The following is a 22,565-nucleotide window of genomic DNA, read 5'->3' on the forward strand; positions in this document are numbered from 1 at the left end:
ACATGGCAGATAAACTTCAAGTGTTTCATTTTATTTAGGAACACTACAAAAAAGAAAAGAAAAACTCACACTTTGATGATGTCATGTTCACAGCGCTTGTGCTTGATCTTCTAATGATGTATGCAGTAGCTACCATGAGGGTCTACCATACTTGTTAAGACAGAATAAGATTCGTGAGAACTATTTAAAATTACTGTAATTATTTTTATATTCAGTTAAATGATTTTCACTCACAATGGTTTTTCATATACTACTCTTAGAAATTGCCACCAATTAATTCTCCATGACCGTACTCATACAGGTCTTGCTGCTGTTACTGTTCAGACAATTTTTTTTATGCTAGGCCAACTTTTAATGCTTGCTAGTTGACAGCGCCACTGTTGTTTCATATCGGTTCTAATACTTCTCCTAATAACTAACCCTCTCTCCATAGTTCACAAAATTTCATATTGACAGTTGAAAACAGTAAAATACATAAAAGTGTTTCATTGTATACGTAAATATTTGTTGTTGTTGTGGTTTTCAGACCAGAGACTGGTTTGATGCAGCTCTCCATGCTGTACTATCCTATGAAAGCTTCATCTCCCAGTACCTCCTGTAACCTACATCAATCTGAACCTGCTTAGTGTATTCATCTCTTGGTCTCCATCTATGATTTTTACCGTCTATGCTGCCCTCCAATACTAAATTGGCGATCCCTTGATGCCTCAGAACATGTCCTACCGACCGATCTCTTCTTCTAGTCAAGTTGTGCCACAAATTTCTCTTCTCTCCAATTCTATTCAATACCTCCTCATTAGTTATGTGGTCTACCCATCTAATTTTCAGCATTCTTCTGTAGCACCACATTTCAAAAGCTTCTGTTCTCTTCTTGTCTAAACTATTTGATGTCCGTGTTTCACTTGCATACATGGCTACACTCCTCGCAAATACTTTTAGAAACGACTACCTGACATTTAATTCTATACTCGATTAAGGGATCTGACATTCCATGCTCTGATCCGTAGAATGCCAGTTTTCTTTCTCCTGATAACAACATCCTCCTGAGTAGTCCCAGTCTGGAGTTCCAAATGGTGGACTATTTTATCTCCAGAATATTTTACCCAAGAGGACATCATCATCATTTAACCATACAGTAAAGCTGAATGCACTTGGGAAAATTATGGCTGTAGTTTCCCCTTGCTTTCAGCTTTTCACAGTACCAGCACAGCAAAGCCATTTTGATTAGCGTTATAAGGCCAGAGCAGTAAATTATCCAGACTGTTGCCCCTGCAACTACTGAAAAGACTGCTGCTCCTCTTCAGGAACCACATCTTTGTCTGGACTCTCAACAGATACCCCTCCATTGTGGTTGCACCTAAAGTATGGCTATCTGTATCGCTGAGGCAGGCAAGCCTCCCCACCAATGGCAAGCTCCATGGTTCATAGACGGGGGAGGGGGGGCATAAATATTTATAAAGTATTAAACATGACTCAATAACTCATATGGTTTTCAGTTCTCAGTTGAAAATATTTTACAGAATGATGTTGAGACACATTACTCTCAGGGAAACCATGTAAATCACTATGTTTAAGAGAATTTATAGTGTGACCTTCACATTAAATCCTTTACCTGATACAAGGTACAATTCGTTAACCTTACTATTTCCTTGAAGAAGTATTTTAGGTCAAACCGAAAACATAAGTGTATGAGTTTAGTATAGATTGCTACATTGGGGTGGACAGTGGTTACAGAAGAGGCTTGGGTTGTATAGAGAGAGGGATAGCAGAGCAGGGATGTATTGGGAACTGTATGGTAGGCTGCTTGGTGCAACATCAGGAGAACTATATATGAAAATGTAAGAAGGAACCAGAGAGAAGGGGACAGATGACCTCAGATGTTAAGTCTCATAGTGCTCAGAGCCATTTGAACCATTTTGAACCAGAGAGGAGAGAAGAAAAGAAAGGGTAAGGAATACGCAAGTGATCTGTGAGTTCATGAGGCCTGTGTGAGATGAATGGGAGCAAGGAACAGGACAGAGGCAGGTGAAGGACAGGAACTAGCAAAGGCTGAGGGGGATGGGGGGTGTTAATGGAAACAAAGGTGCTGCAGAGAGGGATCCCACCTGCACAGTTCAGGAAAGCTGGTGTTGGTGGGAAGGATCCAGATGACACACATGAGCTGTGATCCAGCTATTGAAGTCAAGCACACCGTGTTGGTGATATAGTTGGCAACTGGATAGTCCAGTTGTCCCTTGGCCACAGTTTGACAGTGGCCATTCATTTGGACAGACAGCTTGTTAGAGGTCATGCACACATCTTCACCTGGTAAATGACTTTGCCTGATAAATAAATGTATCCTACAGTACTCTTTAAAATGAGTCTGTATGCTCTTCAGTGCCCCCTCTGTATGATGATTAGCAGTCCATCATAATTCATATTGTTAGTCCATTTAGAATTTTCCAAATACTCTACTCAATTCAGAAAAAATGTGTCAACAAATCTATTATGTTAATTTTAGCAGATATCTAGTTTGAAAGACTTTAATGTTTTCTGCTCATAACATACATGAATAAATAAACTGCAGTAGTTATGTAAAATAAGTGTTATTCTGTAAAATGAAACTTACTACATTTCAATGCTTACTTCATTTCAACTTGATCATGCCCTTCCTTACTATATCACCAGAAAGATGGGGTGTTATCCACAGGTAATGGAGAGCGGTATTAGACATACTGTTTCACGTGTGACTAAAATTATATACATATAATCGAGGGAAACATTCCACGTGGGGAAAATATATCTAAAAACTAAGATGCTGTAACTTACCAAATGAAAGTGTTGGTATGTTGAAAGGAGACAATAAAAAACACACAAACACATACACAAATTTCAAGCTTTCGCAACCCAAGGTTGCTTCAACAGGAAAGAGGGAAGGAGAGGGAAAGACGAAAGCATGTGGGTTTTAAGGGAAACTGTAAGGAGTCATTCCTACACATGTCTGCCTTTGTCTGTATATGTCCGGATGGATATGTGTGTGTGTGTGTGTGTGTGTGTGTGTGTGTGTGTGTGTGTGTGTGTGTGTGTGTGGGCGCGCGTGCGCGCGCGAGTGTATACCTGTCCTTTTTCTCCCCCTAAGGTAAGTCTTTCCATTCCTGGGATTGGAATGACTCCTTACCCTCTCCCTTAAAACCCACAACCTTTCGTCTTTCCCTCTCCTTCCCTCTTTCCTGATGAAGCAACTTTGGGTAGCGAAAGCTTGAAATTTGTGTGTGTGTTTTTTATTGTCTCCTGTCAACATACCAACACTTTCGTTTGGTTAGTTACAACATCTTTGTTTTTAGATATAAAATACACACACACACACATATATATATATATATATATATATATATATATATATATATATATATATATATATATATATAAAAAAAAAGTGTTGCATCACCCCGTTTCCCACACTCCTGAAGATATACGTTGACTGTGGATATTGTATCACAGACGCAGTCCCTTTGACTGCTCAGAGATGTCACTAAACCCACCCAAAGATGTAAACAACCATGCATGACCCGTGCCTATTAGATGGAGGGGGTCCGACAGATAATCAGTTCCAATCATTCCACCAGGAAGGAGCTACACGGCTCATGTTGTCTGTAGTTCAATCATGCCTATATGGTCAATACCATGGTTCGATCATGTCTGCATTGTTACTTTGTGCCAGGAAGGGCTCTCAGCAAGGGAAGTGTTCAGGCATCTCGGAGTGAACCAAAGCTATGTTGTTCGGGTATGGAGGAGATACAGAGAGGAAGGAACTGTTGATGACATGTCTTGCTCAGGGTGCCCATGGACTACTAGTGCAGTGAATGACTGCTACGTACGCTGACAGCAATGCCACCATGTTGAATAATGCTTTTCACGCAGCCGCAGGATGTTGTGTTACAACTCAAACTGTATGCAATAGGCTGCATGATGCGCAACCTCACTCCCAACGTCCTTGGCGAGGTCTGTCTTTGCAACCAAAACACAATGCAGCACAGTACAGATGGGCCCTGTACATACCCAGTGGAACACACTCAGGATTTGCATCACGTTCTCTTCACCGGTGAGTGTCGCATATGCCTTCAACCAGAAAATTGTCAGCGACATTTTTAGAGACAATCCGGTCAGACTGACTGCCTTAGACACACTGTCCAGTGAGTGCAGCAAGGTGGAGGTTCCCTGCTGTTTTGGAGTGCATTATGTGGGGCTGACGTACACCATAACGGCTGTACAATACATGAATACTATCCTCCGACCAATAGTGCAATCATGCCAGCAGTGTATACACAAGGCATTTGTCTTCATGGACAACAATTCGTGTCCCCATCATGCACATCTAGTGAATGACTTCCTTCAGGATAATGATATCACTTGACTAGAGTGGCCAGCATGTTCTCCAGACATGAACCCTATCGAACATGCTTGGGATAGATTGAAAAGTGCTCTTTATGGGAGACATGACCCATCAACCACTCTGAGGGATCTACGCCGAATCACCGTCGAGGAGTAGGACAATCTGGACCAACAGTGCCTTGATGAACTTGTGTATAGTATGGCACGACAAATACAGGCCTCACCAATGCAAGAGGACGTGCTACTGGGTATTAGAGGTACCGGTGTGTACAGCGGTCTGGACTACCATCTCTGAAGGTCTCGCTGTATGGTGGTACAACATGCAATGTGTGGTTTTCATGAGCAATAAGAAGGACGGAAATGATGTTTATGTTTATCTCTATTCCAATTTTCTGTACAGGTTCTAGAACTCTCAGAATCGAGGTGATACAAAACTTTTTTTGGTGTGTGTGTGTGTGTGTGTGTGTGTGTGTGTGTGTGTGTGTGTGTGTGTGTACATATATTACATATATATAAATATATTTTTTGAAGTCATAAAGTGTCATTAAGTAACTCATAATGACTGTGCGATCAATTTTTCAAGCCTTTCTAATTGTGAATGTGTAATTAAGTTTCATAACTTCTTTTCATTTATGTTACATGACTGAAGACAATGTTAGGATGATTTTATTGATATAACTTATTTGCTTCAGGCTGTAAATGTTCTTAGTTGCCATTCTGATGCCCAACAAAAAAGAAAAGAGAAAAAATTAAAAGCAGCAGCTTACTAATTCATGATAAAATTGCATGTTTAGTAAAGATAATTTCTAAAGAGTATTTTCATTCGGTAATGATTAAGGAACTCGTAAATCTTGAATATATGTTTACTTCAGCTGAACAAAATTCAAAAATAAATGTTTATCCACTCTATGAATGGTTGTACATATTACAAAAACATCATTATCAAATATGAAAACTTGTCATTAAATAATGAACAGCTGTATAGTTATTGGCATTACATAAGAAACATTTACAATATGTGTGTTTTGTGTACAGTGTATTTTATCCTATTTTCAGGCGTCATGTCGCATGGTCTCAGCTGTGAGGTGTGTAAATTCAAAGTTCATAAAAGATGTGCAGTCAAGGCCATCAGTAACTGCAAGTGGACCACTCTCTCCAGTGTTGGGAAGGACATTATCGAAGATATGGATGGAGTACGTTACGGCGGTTAATCTCTTACATTTCTTAATGCCATTATTTATAATGTTTAATGCTTTATGATACTAGTGTTTTACTTCTTCTGATAGCACAGAAGTCTTTCCTGATGCTGCTGTGAACTGCTTCCTCCTGTACTTCAGCTCTGAACCTTTTCTTCAACCTTACAGAATCTCACAATGCCACACCAGTGGATGGAAGGAAATCTGCCCGTTTCAGCAAAATGTGCAGTTTGTGAACGAACATGTGGTTCAGTATTAAGGTATGTCATTACATTTAATGTGTGCATTTTATCAAGACATTTTGATCTTCAAGGTACACGGGAGATAAAATGAAAGAACTGCACAATAAATATATTAAAATAGTCAAATTATGATTGAAGAGTTGAAAATGGAGGTTATTAGAGAGGGGATAGCTCAATTGTTAATTGTATAAAGTACTGGTATTAATATACTGCTGTACTTAAATATATTGTGTTACTAATAACATGTTACGTGAGAATTTCTCTTATATTTTCAGATCAGTTTTCATCTATCTTCTTTCCCACATTTCCATAATTCATGTGTACTAGATCCAGTCACACTTTTCTTAGATATCTGCTCAGATATTTGCTGTGGCTGTTTACTTCACAATATGATATTCCTATCCTATCAAGCTATAAAATCTCCTTTGTCCTCACCCAAATGACTGTTAAGATTTCTGAGGACAAAGAAACATATGGACAGAGTTTATTCATCTGAAAGTAACTTTTCTCCACCTGTGTAGAGTAACATATGTTATACCATTGACTGGTTGCCATTCAGAATGATTTAAGACATGCTCTCAGGGCTTGTGCGTCTCCTGTGCAGAGCTAGAGCTGTGATATCAAATATATTGCATGTGTGGCACCATGAAAGAAGAATTCTGTAAATTCAGAAAATTGAAAAGCATTGCTCCTATATGTTATCAGTTGTAGAGCATCTGATATAGGGTAAATACAAGCAGTCTGCCATTGATAGTGTGGTCTTCAGTCGAAAGACTGGTTCGAAGTCTGCCAGTAAGAATTTAAAGGTGTCAGGAAGAGAGCTTTCTTTGGCAGCAGTAGGAAAAATTAAGTGATACAACAAGGTGATGCTGGCATATTCTCTTTATGATTTCTAGGGCATGTTCGACTATTCTGGTAGGACAACTAAATGACATGCTGAGTAAGTTTAATTATTCATAATCTTCAATAAACACCTCTAAAATTGGTAAAACTGTCTTTTCATTGCTTTCAGAGTATAAAAATGTCACTTTTTCTGCAACCACACTTTTTGCACTGTTTGCTTACAGGACACTGTCAGGAAGAGAATTGTGTTCTTCGAACACTTCCTTAGGATGGATAAGGGAAGGTTAACACATCAGATAATAAGGTCTCTTGTAAAAAAGAGAATCGAATTTTCCATGAATGCACAGACAGCATTGGAAATGTTCAGATGTCTTCCAGGCCGGACAACCTGACTTTTGGTACCTCTTCTGATACAAACGATGAATTAGTAGAGCATTGCCATCCGCCTTACCAAATGTGAAGTGCGCTTCTGGCAGCTCCTAATTTAAGTGCATGTGAAACACCAAGCACTATACTCAATGTTGCCTCAAAATTGACTGTGTGATGTCATGGTAGTTACCTGCAAGCAGAAGAACGTTCCATTCAGTATCACTATTTTGTAGGCTCTAACTTGGAAACCAAGAATTTCTGGACATATGTTGTAATGAACTTTTACTATTATCTAATATGAGGAATACATACCTAAAATTATACGCTATGTTTTTGGGACATCCTTTAAGATCCACTTGATTATGTGAGACGCAGGACTCATATTCAGGGGGAATTCTTCCTGAAGCTTGAGACTATTCCAGCTGTCTCATATATCTTGCAAACCAGGTGGGATAGTTTTATCATGGATGGTTCTCCAAAAGATCTCAATAACTCTGTCAGAATGCCGTCTATTTCCATGGGGCTTAGATCTTTCACTGCTCTGTTAGATTTTTCTCCCAGTATCAGATTTCCCATCTCACATTGACCTACTTCCTCTTCTCATTATATAACATTATTGTCCAGTATGTTTCCCTTCTAAAGACCCCTCCACATATTCCTTCCAGCTTTCAGTCTTATCTTTGTTGCTTAATACTGGACTTGGCCAAGATAGATACAAATCCCACACCTACTGCAGTAGTACAAGCTTATATGCCAACTAGCTCTGCAGATGACGAAGAAATTGAAGAAATGTATGATCAAATAAAAGAAATTATTCAGATAGTGAAGAGAGATGAAAATTTAATAGTCATGGGTGACTGGAATTCGGTAGTAGGAAAAGGGAGAGAAGGAAACGTAGTTGGTGATTATGGACTGGGGCAAAGAAATGAAGAAATGAAAGAGAAAGCCGCCTGGTAGAATTTTGCACAGAGCACAACTTAATCATCGGTAACACTTGGTTCAAGAATCATAAAAGAAGGCAGTATACATGGAAGAAGCCTGGAGATAATAAAAGGTATCAGGTAGATTATATAATGGTAAGGCAGAGATTTAGGAACCAGGTTTTAAATTGTAAGACATTTCCAGGGGCAGATGTGGACTCTGACCACAATCTATTGCTTATGACCTGTAGATTAAAACTGAAGAAACTGCAAAAAGGTGGGAATTTAAGGAGATGGGACATGGATAAACTAAAAGAACCAGAGGTTGTACAGAATTTCAGGGAGAGCATAAGGGAGCAATTGACAGAAATGGGGGAAAGAAATACAATAGAAGAAGAATGGGTAGCTTTGAGGGATGAAGTAGTGAAGGCAGCAGAGGATCAAGTAGGTAAAAAGACGAGGGCTAGTAGAAATCCTTGGGTAACAGAAGAAATATTGAATTTAATTGATGAAAGGAGAAAATATAAAAATGCAGTAAATGAAGCAGGCAAAAAGGAATACAGACGTCTCAAAAATGAGATCGACAGGAAGTGCAAAATGGCTAAGCAGGGATGGCTAGAGGACAAATGTAAGGATGTAGAGGCTTATCTCACTAGGGGTAAGATAGATACTGCCTACAGGAAAATTAAAGAGACCTTTGGAGATAAAAGAGAACCACTTGTATGAACATCAAGAGCTCAGATGGAAACCCAGTTCTAAGCAAAGAAGGGAAAGCAGAAAGGTGGAAGGAGTATATAGAGGGTCTATACAAGGGCGATGTACTTGAGGACAATATTATGGAAATGGAAGACGATGTAGATGAAGACAAATGGGAGATACGATACTGTGTGTAGAGTTTGACAGAGCACTGAAAGATCTGAGTCGAAACAAGGCCCCCGGAGAAGACAACATTCCATTAGAACTACTGACAACCTTGGGAGAGCCAGTCCTGACAAAACTCTACCATCTGGTGAGCAAGATGTATGAGACAGACGAAATACCCTCAGACTTCAAGAAGAATATAATAATTCCAATCCCAAAGAAAGCAGGTGTTGACAGATGTGAAAATTACCGAACTATCAGTTTAATAAGTCACAGCTGCAAAATACTAACGCAAATTCTTTACAGACGAATGGAAAAACTAGTAGAAACCGACCTCGGGGAAGATCAGTTTGGATTCCGTAGAAATGTTGGAACACGTGAGGCATTACTGACCCTACAACTTATCTTAGAAGCTAGATTAAGGAAAGGCAAACTGACGTTTCTAGCATTTGTAGACGTAGAGAAAGCTTTTGACAATGTTGACTGGAATACTCTCTTTCAAATTCTGAAGGTGGCAGGGGTAAAATATAGGGAGCGAAAGACTATTTACAATTTGTACAGAAACCAGATGGCAGTTATAAGAGTCGAGGGACATGAAAGGGAAGCAGTGGTTGCGAAGAGAGTGAGACGGGCTTGTAGTCTCTCCCTGATGTTATTCAATATGTATATTGAGCAAGCAGTAAAGGAAACAAAAGAAAAATTTGGAGTAGGTATTAAAATCCATGGAGAAGAGATAAAAACTTTGAGGTTCGCCGATGACATTGTAATTCTGTCAGAGGCAGCAAAGGACTTGGAAGAGCAGTTGAACGGAATGGATGGTGTCTTGAAAGGAGGATATAAGATGAACATCAACAAGAGCAAAACGAGGATAATGGAATGTAGTCGAATTAAGTCAGGTGATGCTGAGGGAATTAGATTAGGAAATGAGACACTTAAAGTAGTAAAGTAGTTTTGCTATTTGGGGAGCAAAATAACTGATGATGGTCGAAGTAGAGAGGATATAAAATGTAGACTGGCAATGGCAAGGAAAGCGTTTCTGAAGAACAGAAATTTGTTAACATCGAGTCTAGATTTAAGAGTCAGGAAGTCATTTCTGAAAGTATTTGTATAGAGTGTAGCCATGTATGGAAGTGAAACATCGACGATAAATAGTTTGGACAAGAAGAGAACAGAAGCTTTCGAAATGTGTTGCTACAGAAGAATGCTGAAGATTAGGTGGGTAGATCACATAACTAATGAGGAAGTATTGAATAGTATTGGGGAGAAGACCAGTTTGTGGCACAACTTGACCAGAAGAAGGGATCGGTTGGTAGGACATGTTCTGAGGCATCAAGGGATCACCAATTTAGTATTGGAGGGCAGCGTATAGGGTAAAAATCGTAGAGGGAGACCAAGAGACGACTACACTAAGCAGATTCAGAAGGATGTGGGTTGCAGTGGGTTCTGGGAGATGAAGAAGCTTGCACAGGATAGAGTAGCATGAAGAGCTGCATCAAACCAGTCTCAGGACTGAAGACCACAACAACAATAACTTGACTTGTCATCAGAGCTCTTGATATTTATGCAGTTGTGTCACTTTTCTCCAAATTTCTCTTTTAATTTTCCTGTATATGACAGCCATCTTTTGTCTTATTTATGTGTGTTTCTATGCCTCTGCATTTGTGTTCTAGCCATTCCTATTTTCCATTACATGCATTTTGTCGACCTATTTCTATAGATGTGTATATTCCCTTTTGCCTGCTTCAGTTGTTACATTCTTAAATGTTCTTCTTTTTTCAATTAAATTCTGCTCATCCTTTTTATCCCAGGATTCATACTAGGCCACATCTTTTTACCTACATGATCCTATGCTGTTCTTTCTTTTTCATCGTGCAAAGCTGTCCATCCATTTTCTGTCTTGTTCTCATCCCCTGTTTCAGTCCACTATTGTCTAATATTCCCTCTGAAACTCTCAGTAGTCTAAGATTCTTTCAACTTATTGAAGTTCCATTCCCTTAAATTCCTACCTTTTGATTTTCTTCAGTTTTAATTCACAGTTCATAACATGGTAAAAGTCCACATTTACCCCTGGAAATGTCTTATAGTTTACCTAGATAGCTGTATGCACTACAATTTTTGCTGAGCAGTGTCTTATTCACTTCAAATCAACACTTAATTAGGAACCACGTTATTGCATGTCTAATACGGGAGCCATCTTGCTCTGAGTATCTTATTAGTGTATATGTTTCATTCTGGATATCTGGACATTTTACGAACACATTTCAACTTGACACTTCACTTGCACTTTTAATCGTCACTAAGAAAAGACAGAAAACATTAAAAAAGTGATGACAAAATATTTGGAAAAGCTTTACACTGTGCGAGGTGTCTGTATCAATGTGACAATACAGTCTGTCATAAAGCAACATCTGTGAGGTAGTGTTTTGTGGGCAATAACATTCCTGAAGTGGGCCGTCCTGCCCAGAGCCCTGACCTGAAGCCAGTGTAACACTTTTGGCATAAGTTAAAACAATGACTTCAGTCCAGACTCCAGCATCACTACATTCTTGGTTTCAGTTCTTGAGGAAGAACAGGCTGTCATTTCTCCATAGACATTCAGACACCTCTTCAGAACTGCATAATGAACATAGTTAGGTATGCCTTTAGGTGCCCTCCCAAAATAGACAAAAGAGGTAATCTTCATAGTATCTACACATCATTAAACACACAACAGCACAAAACTGTTTTAAGGGAGACACATTTAACACAAGATAAAGAAATTTTATTTTCATTTATTCATACGTACCAGTACGTCTTCATGGAAAAGTTAAAGTCAAAGCTAAGACAACATGGAATGAATTAGTAACTCACAATTTGTCTAACAGGCAGCATTGTGTCATTGTAGAATAACAGACAATTAACTTGTATTGAGTTCTAAACAAAAAGAAATATCAGAATAATTTGTGTGTGGATTGGATACATATTAAATAATTAAAATTCTTATAGCACATAAAACATCTGAAACTTTGTCAAATAATAATTTATAGTGCATAGAGGTCTGTAAGCTTATTTAGTGAGGCATTTGACTTTTGACTGTAAATGTGTGCATATTTGCCAGGTAGACAGAGATAAACCAACTTTTGGAACCTGGGTGGCTAAATGAAAAGAAAGATTTAAAGAAAATGGGATTCTAGAATTGTATTAACAGGAAAGTCACTCTTTTTTTTTTTAAAAAAAATGGAGGTACAGCAGCACAGAATGAGACAGAACTCAACAACAAAACACCAGCAATATATGAGGTTTCAAAATCTGGTAAGGACGTCAACAGGTTTGAGGTTTGGGAAGCAATTAGTGTGAAAAATGTAGATAAAACTGATCTTAAACTGGTCTAAATCACAATTTAATTAGAATTGTACAAAAGGTCAGACTAACAAATAAATGAGTGAAAGAACAAAAGAAAACTATAAATAATATTGTGTGATTTTTTTCTTTGAGCTTAGGTCCACAGTTTCCATGAATTTCGAAAATAAATGAAAAGTTGTGTCTGTGTGTGTGCACTTGGCTTTTGACACGTGCATGTATGAGTAGAATGAATAACGTAGAAGAATGCAGGTCAGCAAAAAAGCAGAGCAGATTCGATAGTGGAAGGTAAAGAGAGGCTAAAAAGGTGTGATGAAAATACAGGGTCTGAATGAGGATGCCTGGTGTGAAATGTGAAATATCAGCTTAAAAAAAGAATTGGGCAACAATGGAAGAGATCTGTATGTGGAGGAGGCCAACATTATTACTGAAAAACACCCTCCGTGAAATTCCAAGTTACTAATGCTGGAGATAAATCCCAGACATCTATGTGTTGAAGCAGACTTCATGCTAACTGTTATTGTGCTATAGATAAAAGTACACTTTGTTGCCAATAGAAATTTTTATCTGCATCTACACTTTCTTGGCGATTGTTGTCATACTGACATAGAAAGTCCATCTGGTAAATAGCTTATTGATTTTAAATAATCATTGGCAAAATTGTGGCATAGAACAAGTATTGCAGTGTATATTTTTAACTTGCCAACTGCTCTCTCTGCCATTTCAAATCTCTTGATTTTCCCAGGACTCTTTCCATCAAATGAAGGAAGTCCAGATTCTGAAAGCTAGTGACATTCATAAGGTTTGTATGTATTTATTATTCTGGTGCTGTCAGAGAGAGATTAATCTTATAGCTGCTTCTGTGTGCAGTCTCATGTACACTCTAAGAAAACTCTTGGTGAGATGACTGTATATAGCCATATCGATAGAAATAAAATGACATCTGTTGTTATTGAATGCTTTCTTCTTGCTCCCACCGGTTAACAGTTACGACTTTGAAACATTCAGTACCAGTCATTGTATTTAGATTTCTATCAATTCAGTTTTTCTTGTCTGCCACCTCACTTAATACTGATGCCACTGTTAATTTCAATATGATTAACAGATGACAGAAATCAATCAATGGAAACTCAAAATAGGAATATCAGCAATGCAGGAAAAGACAGATTGCTACTTACCATAAAGAAGGGACATCAATATTCAGACAAGCACAGTTAAAAGACTCTCACATATAGCTTTTGGCCACAGCCTTCATAAGTAAAACACACACACACACACACACACACACACACACACACACACACACACACACACACACCAGCAAGCACACCTCATGCACACATGACACGAACTCATGGCCCCGAGACACTGGAGTTGGCGGGATTGTGTGTGCGTGAAATGTGCTTGCTCGCGTGCGCGAGTGTGTGTGTGTGTGTGTGTGTGTGTGTGTGTGTGTGTGTGTGTGTTTCTTTTACTGACAAAGACTGTGGCCGCAAGCTGTATGTAAGTGTCTTTTAATTGTGCCTGTCTGCAACATGATGTGTCTTCTTTATGGTAAGCAGTAATCTGTCTTTTTCCAACATTTTAGGTGTTAAGAATTTATTACCTTACTCCATTGTCAGCACTTATTCTGTGGACCTGTTTCAGATTGCAAGACTGGCGCTGCTTGTGGTGTCATACGACTGTCCACACGGCCTGCAGACCTTTGCTACCAGTTCACTGCCTACTGGGACCGAGTCGCCTCAGTGTTGTACCACCAACTGCCTTACATAACGCTGGTCAGTACAGCTTTTAATTGAATTTACTTGTGCAGAATATCTTGAGAATGTTTAAATTGGTCTGATATTCTGTTGATAAACATGTGTAATCATAACATTACTACATATAGTTAACATTCCAGAATGTATCTTCCACTGCGCAGTAAAGTTTGTGTTGTTTTGGAATTTTCTAATTGATTAAAATGTATGCTGGAACCTTGATTTCACTGTCTATACTCTTACCCCTATCCTTTCTTCCAGAAATGCTAGTTGTGCAAGGTTCACAGGATTACCTCTGTGAAGTTTGTAAGGTAGGAGATGAAGTATTGGTGGAAGTAAAGCTGTGATGACAAGTCATGAGTTGTGCTGGGGTAGCACAGTTGGTAGAGCTTTTTCCTGCAAAAGGCAACCATCCCGAGTTTAAGTTTCAGTGTGGCACAATGTTTTAATCTGCCAGGAAATTTCACATCAGCACATATTCCACTGTAGAGTGAAAAATGCTTTCTGGAAACATCCCCTGGGCTGTGGCTGGGCCATTCTTCACAATACCTTTTCTTCAAGGAGTGTTGCTCCTGCAGAATTCACAGGAGAGCTTCTGTGAAGTATGGAAGATAGCAGATGAGGCACTGGTGGAAGTAAAGCTGTGACAACAGGTTGTGGGTCATGCTTGGGTAGCTCGTAGAGTACTTGCCCATGGAAGGTAAAGATCGTGAATTCGAATCTCAGTCCATCACACAGTTTTAATCTGCCAAGAAGTTACAGTGTTGTTATCGACTCAGCCATCCATACAAAACTCAGATTCACCTGCACAGCTTTACTTCAGATAGTCTGTCCCTCTTTCCTTCCAAACTTCACGAAGAGTTTTCTGTGTTTACTTTTCTGGAATAACACTCCTGGAAGAAAAGACACTGTGGAGATATGGCTTAACCACAGCCTTGGGTATTGTTTCCAGAATGAATATTTCACTGTGTTGAGTTAAGACAAAGTTCAATTTCCATCTACACAGTGTTCCTTATAAATCGTGTGCCAACACTTTTCCTAACATTTTTCCCTAAACATTATGTTTGAGACACTGTTAATAACTCTGTGTAATAATACTTTTCTTCTTTGATCTGAACACAACTAGTCAGAATAATTTATTGTTAACATTTGATGACCATGGCCAGATAAACCATGAGCTATTGCTTTTACATGATCATTCCTCTTTAGGATCTTCACTGTGTGAAATAATTCAAAGCTGGGCATCAACAACTCTATGTGTCATTAGTCAGTACTAAGTGACAGAAAATCAAAGTCTCCATAAACAATGATTCTCGTATTTAGTCTGCCATAGTGTCGTTAAACTGTCTCTAGCTTTTTTTTATTTTTTATTCAGCTTTAGATTTTTACTACTGATTGTCTGTAGAGTGTCAGTGCTATTAGGTTGTGTGTTTAGTGATCACTGTTGTGGTACAGCATTTAAAGAGCTGTTGAGCACAATATTCTTCATACTGAAGACTCTGGGATTAAAAATCAACTTTTTGTAGAAGAAGTCCCTCCTCCTAAATCACTGCCACTACAAGAGTATGATATTAGCTTATATAGCTTTTATCCAATAAGCTGTATCTGCTCCATTTCATTGATTTCCATGTGATGTTCTGATAAACACAACAAATTTGCTGATATTCCACCAGTTCTTTCATTTTACAGTATATACATTAAAAACATTAAACCCCCCTCCACCCCCACCCCCCCACCCCCATGAACCATGGACCTTGCCGTTGGTGGGGAGGCTTGCGTGCCTCAGCGATACAGATGGCCGTACTGGAGGTGCAACCACAACGGAGGGGTATCTGTTGAGAGGCCAGACAAACATGTGGTTCCTGAAGAGGGGCAGCAGCCTTTTCAGTAGTTGCATGGGCAACGGTCTGGATGATTGACTGACCTGGCCTTGCAACATTAACCAAAACGGCCTTGCTGTGATGCTACTGCGAACGGCTGAAAGCAAGGGGAAACTGCAGCCGTAATTTTTCCCGAGGACATGCAGCTTTACTGTATGATTAAACGATGATGGCGTCCTCTTGGGTAAAATATTCCGGAGGTAAAATAGTCCCCCATTCGGATCTTCGGGCGGGGACTACTCAGGAGGACGTCGGTATCAGCAAAAAGAAAACTGGCGTTCTACGGATCGGAGCGTGGAATGTCAGATCCCTTAATCGGGCAGGTAGGTTAGAAAATTTAAAAAGGGAAATGGATAGGTTAAAGTTAGATATAGTGGGAATTAGTGAAGTTCGGTGGCAGGAGGAACAAGACTTTTGGTCAGGTGAATACAGGATTATAAATACAAAATCAAATAAGGGTAATGCAGGAGTAGGTTTAATAATGAAAAAAAATATAGGAGTGCGGGTAAGCTACTACTAACAGCATAGTGAACGCATTATTGTGGCCAAGATAGACACAAAGCCCATGCCTACAACAGTAGTACAAGTTTATATGCCAACTAGCTCTGCAGATGATGAAGAAATTGATGAAATGTATGATGAGATAAAAGAAATTATTCGGGTAGTGAAGGGAGACGAAAATTTAATAGTCATGGGTGACTTTAATTCGTCAGTAGGCAAAGGAAGAGAAGGAAACATAGTGGGTGAATATGGATTGGGGCTAAGAAATGAAAGAGGAATCAGGTTTTAAATTGTAAGACATTTCCAGGGGCAGATGTGGACTGTGACCACAGTCTACTGGTTATTACCTGTAGATTAAAACTGAAGAAACTGCAAAAAGGTGGGAATTTAAGGACATGGGCTCTGGATAAGCTGAAAGAACCAGAGGTTGTACAGATTTTCAAGGAGAGCATAAGGGAACAATTGACAGGAATGGGGGAATGAAACACAGTAGAAGAAGAATGGGTAGCTCTGAGAGATGAAGTAGTGAAGGCAGCAGAGGATAAAGTAGTTAAAAAGACGAGGGCTGCTAGAAATCCTTGGGTAACAGAAGAAATATTGAATTTAATTGATGAAAGGAGAAAATATAAAAATGCAGTAAATGAAGCAGGCAAAAAGGAATACAGACGTCTCAAAAATGAGATCGACAGGAAGTGCAAAATGACTAAGCAGGGATGGCTAGAGGACAAATGTAAGGATGTAGAGGCTTATCTCACTAGGTGTAAGATAGATACTGCCCACAGGAAAATTAAAGAGACCTTTGGAGAGAAGAGAACTACTTGTATGAATATCAAGAGCTCAGATGGCAACCCAGTTCTAAGCAAAGAAGGGAAGTCAGAAAGGTGGAAGGAGTATATAGAGGGTTTATACAAGGGCGATGTATTAGAGGACAATATTATGGAAATGGAAGAGGATGTAGATGAAGACGAAATGGGAGATAAGATACTGCGTGAAGAGTTTGACAGAGCACTGAAAGACCTGAGTCGAAACAAGGCCCTGGGAGTAGACAACATTCCATTAGAACTACTGACAGCCTTGGGAGAGCCAGTCCTGACAAAACTCTACCATCTGGTGAGCAAGATGTATGAGACAGGCGAAATACCCTCAGACTTCAAGAAGAATATAATAATTCCAATCCCAAAGAAAGCAGGTGCTGACAGATGTGAAAATTAGCGAACAATCAGTTTAATAAGTCACAGCTGCAAAATACTAATGTGAATTCTTTACAGATGAATGGAAATACTAGTAGATGTGGACCTCGGAGAGGATCAGTTTGGATTCCGTAGAAATGTTGGAACACGTGAGGCAATACTGACCTTACGACTTATTTTAGAAGAAAGATTAAGGAAAGGCAAACCTACGTTTCTAGCATTTGTAGACTTGGAAAAAGCTTTTGACAACGTTGACTGGAATACTCTCTTTCAAATTCTGAAGGTGGCAGGGGTAAAATACAGGGAGCGGAAGGCTATTTACAATTTGTACAGAACCCAGATGGCAGTCATAAGAGTCGAGGGGCATGAAAGGGAAGCAGTGGTTGGCAAGGGAGTGAGACAGGGTTGTAGCCTGTCCCCAATGTTATTCAATCTGTATATTGAGCAAGCAGTAAAGGAAACACAAGAAAAAATTCGGAGTAGTATTTAAAATCCATGGAGAAGAAATAAAAACCTTGAGGTTCGCCGATGACATTGTAATTCTGTCAGAGACAGCAAAGGACCTGGAAGAGCAGTTGAACGGAATGGACAGTGTCTTGAAAGGAGGATATAAGATGAACATCAACAAAAGCAAAGCGACAATAATGGAATGTAGTCAAATTAAATCGGGTGATGCTGCGGGAATTAGATTAGGAATTGAGACACTTAAAGTAGTAAAGGAGTTTTGCTATTTAGGAAGTAAAATAACTGATGATGGTCAAAGTAGAGAGGATATAAAATGTAGACTGGCAATGGCAAGGAAAGTGTTTCTGAAGAAGAGAAATTTGTTAACATCGAGTGTAGATTTATGTATCAGGAAGTCGTTTCTGAAATTATTCGTATGGAGTGTAGCCATGTATGGAGGTGAAACATGGACGATAACTAGTTTGGACAAGAAGAGAATAGAAGGTTTCGAAATATGGTGCTACAGAAGAATTCTGAAGATAAGGTGGATAGATCACGTAACTAATGAGGAAGTATTGAATACAATTGGGGAGAAGAGAAGTTTGTGGCACAACTTGACTAGAAGAAGGGATCGGTTGGTAGGACATGTTTTGAGGCATCAAGGGATCACAAATTTAGCATTGGAGGGCAGCGTGGATGGTAAAAATCGTAGAGGGAGACCAAGAGATGAATACACTAAGCAGATTCAGAAGGATGTAGGTTGCAGTAGGTACTGGGAGATGAAGAAGCTTGCACAGGACAGAGTAGCATGGAGAGCTGCATCAAACCAGTCTCAGGACTGAAGACCACAACAACAACAACAACAACAACAACAACATTAAAAACTGTCTTTTTGTTTATGGGGCTTCTAATGTTTTGTGGGAAGCTATTAAATGATTGTTCTGTAAGATCGATGACCATGAGTAGGCTGGAGTATTTTGTTTTACTAGTATCTTTTCTAATTGTAACTGTATTGTTGGATGTAAGCTCCACCAGTTATGCAAAACACCATTTTTCCAAGCTCCCAAAAATGTTTCAGCACCTCTGTGCCATCGTCAGTGGGTTTCTGTTTTATTTTATCTGTAATGTGTACATTTTTCCTAAATGTTTTTTTTTCTGCAGCTCTGTCTTTCAGGAGAAGATACTCCTAAAATACCAAGGAAAAACGTTGAATATCCCAGGTATAATATGGCTATTGCTTTGATCAAGTGATATTATTCTGGTAATTAACCCTGCAAGTAAGCTCTCACTAGAAGTATTCAAGTGCAAATAATAAGTGAAATCAAAATTTATTTGTGATGAGGAATGAATTTTGTTTACACTCCTTTCTAAACTTGATAGTGTCAGTTCTCAAGTAATATGTATTCCTCACATGAATTTGTGCTACAGATTCTTTAAAGTGTGTGGAATTTTCTGTATTGTGTACCAGCAAGTGGGTGCACTATGCTAAATGAAGCAAATGACAAGCTACTGCTATTGTGAACTTCTATTTCACCGTGTGCAAAGCCAATTAGTGACAATTTGCTAACTAACTGAGTTGCAAAGAAATTAACAGCTAATGTTAGTAATGAGTTGAGCTCTATACAGAGGGCCTTGCGCCATTCACATGAGAGTGACTGAACTTACTGATTCTGAACCACACATCCCATTCAGATATGAGTAGTAAAAGATGTGGTAAGTGAATATTTCTGAGAGAAACTAATTGTGTTCTTCAGATTTTACAATTTTATATAGGTTTGTAATAATAATAATAATAATTTACAGAACATACGTGTTGCACACTTTGTAGAACACATTGTAATGACTGCTATCTCTTGTTATGGTGTTTCCACATGTTTAAAAACATGATTAGTAATTGATAGGCTATCATTTGATGGTATTACCTGTTTAAAGACGTCTTTGTAGAAACTACAAATTTGAAATGGAAGTATCTCCTTTTCCCATCTTGTTTAATGCTGCTTCTGTCACAGTCTCCGCTCCTGTAATCTTGATTATGATAGGATCGTGTAATGCTTTCAGATGAACTGAGGCAACAGCACCTCTGTCAGCCATATAAAAGTAGAATATTGTCATAAGTGAATTCAATTAACATAATTTGAAACTAAGGATATTCGATACCATTTTTATTAGTGTTGGTCCACTGCAAGGAGTATAAATACAAGTCATTTGTGTGATAAATTTGTCTACTATTTACTTTCTTCACTGTAATGCCTTGGTTTTCATAACAAGCAGCAAAGGGATTGTGCGACCACTCATGGCATGTAGTGTAGAATAATATTGCAAAATTCATAAAATGTTATGATACTCCTGATGTGAAGACACTGTAGTGCAACTGTTAATGCTAAGAATAATGTATTTCTGATGTGACGTTACCCAAGAAGAAAAAAATAAGAAATGAAAGAGTGTAATTTTGGAATAAAGGTAACAATTCGTCATACATTGATAATTCTGTACAAGCTTAATTATGTGTGTAGATAGTTCATCCACCCTGGGAATCGAGAATCTTGACAACTTTTCCCTGTTATTGATATGCATACAGGGCAAGATATCAACATATGTGACATTAATGCCTCTGTCTTTTGATTGCACTGACTTGATAGCTTAAATGTTGTACACTGCAAAGAGACCTTGGACCTTAGTATGTGATATAAATTTCACTTTCATAAGTCTTCCTGTTCCTGAGAAAAAGGGGTCCTGGCAGACAGACAGACAAAAAGTCAAATAACATGACAGAAAATACTTTTTTCATGTTATATAATTACAAATTAACTGTTTTCAGATTTTTTCCGTTACTTGTACTGTGAAAACTTACTCCTTTCCAAATTTCATGATTTTAGGTAAACAGATATAGATTTTGATGATTGAGTTTGCAAGAATCAAATTATGTGTCATAAATTGCCATATCTTTTGATTGCACTGACAAAGGCACTTAAATTTCATACATTGTCAAGGGACCATAGGCCTTAGTATATGACATAAATTTCAACTTGATACATGTATCCTTTTCTGAGAAAGAGTTCTCAACAGTCAGATGGACAAACAGACAGACAGATAACAGGGTGTCCCTATAAGGATTGCATTTTTACCAATTGAGTTATGGAACCCTGATCCTATGCCAAACTGTCTAAAACAATAAATGCAGAGTGTGTGTGTGTGTGTGTGTGTGTGTGTGTGTGTGTGTGTGTGTGTGTGTGTGTGCGCGCGCGCTTTGTGTCATTCATATATCATTAATACAGGAACAAAAAATTACTATACTCTTTAACATTGTTTCATTACAGCGGGGAGTGATGAAGTTTGGGATGCTGTAAGGCCCCAAGGCTGTTCACCACTACTCGTCTTTGTCAATTCTAAATCAGGGGATAATCAAGGGGTGAAATTCTTGCGCCGCTTCAAACAACTGCTGAATCCTGCCCAGGTGTTTGATCTCATTCATGGAGGCCCTCGTCTTGGGTAAGCACTGACAAATACTGATCAGGGCAGTTTGAAAAAACAAAATATAGTTTGACATAACTACTAATTGATGCAATTCTTGTTAGCTGAAACCATAAAAATCAGAATAATAAAAATTATTTAGTCCATTTCTAATGACCTGTTGTCATTTTGTGTTATAACAGAATCTGATGATGACAGTAACCAACATTACTTATTAAAGAAATTAAAATTACAATCTTGATGGAATATTGTGACAAAAAATGCTGTTGTACCTTTCCTTTAAATACAAAATTCTATCAAATAGCATGTTTTGGTTTCTCTAAGAGCAGTGTATATATTGTATCAGTGTATATCTTGTCTCATTGATACTGCGCTCTTATAAAAGATATTCTGTGCAATGAACTTAACATATTAGTTCGATACATTACATGCAAAAATAATACATGTTATATAAAGGAGGAAAGAATATCTTGCACATGTAAATAGTGGAGATCGTAGGAAGCACAAAATTACGTAGTTGTAAATCAAAAACTACACAACAATGGAAATAAGGAATTAATTTCTGTCATTGGTAGCTCACATCAGTATTGTATTAACTAAACAAAACACTTTATTAGCCTTGTTTCACAAACTTTATTATTGTGGGTACTAAAAACTGGGCTTATAACTTGATACTTATGTCACGTAGTAATAAAAAAGTTTGTGAAATGAGGCTAAAAAAGTGTTTCACTTAGGTAATACAATATACATAAGTAATATACGATATACATCTATTCACCAAAAATCCACAGTTGAACCCATTAAAATCACATCATTATTTTAAATCTAGGGAATTGCATGAGAATCATTTTTCATCACTGGGAATGAGGAAAACGAAAAGTTTTGTTACTAGGACAACTCAACAGGAAACTCACATCAGAACAGAAGTAACAAATGATTGTAACCGGAAATAAAAAATATTATTTTAAAGTCACAAGCCTCTGTTTTCAGAGTAATAATTAGCTCCTGTAGTGCCTAAGTACAATCTTTTGTGCATTTCTTATGTATTCCTGCTAGCGAGTTATAGTGCTAGAAATTATTTAGAAGTTATCGTTCATGTTATTTTGTTGCCTCCATTTCCTGTGTGGCTCTATTGCTTTGTGGTTTACAGCTATAGTGGGCACAGAGCGAGAGAGGGGGGA

At 38.3% G+C, this 22,565-nt stretch overlaps 1 protein-coding gene across 1 annotated transcript in view; it reads left to right on the plus strand.

Moving 5' to 3' along the window:
- LOC126336611 (diacylglycerol kinase eta) overlaps nt 1-22,565 on the plus strand; it is a 1,405,164-nt gene that overhangs the window by 1,144,925 nt on the left and 237,674 nt on the right. The window contains 4 exon segments of the mRNA XM_050000480.1: nt 5,428-5,564; nt 5,736-5,827; nt 13,789-13,919; nt 21,231-21,402. Coding sequence (XP_049856437.1) covers nt 5,428-5,564; nt 5,736-5,827; nt 13,789-13,919; nt 21,231-21,402 — 532 coding nt within the window.

This window comes from Schistocerca gregaria, chromosome 2 (assembly GCF_023897955.1).
Source record: "Schistocerca gregaria isolate iqSchGreg1 chromosome 2, iqSchGreg1.2, whole genome shotgun sequence".
Taxonomy (NCBI): Eukaryota; Metazoa; Arthropoda; class Insecta; order Orthoptera; family Acrididae; genus Schistocerca; species Schistocerca gregaria.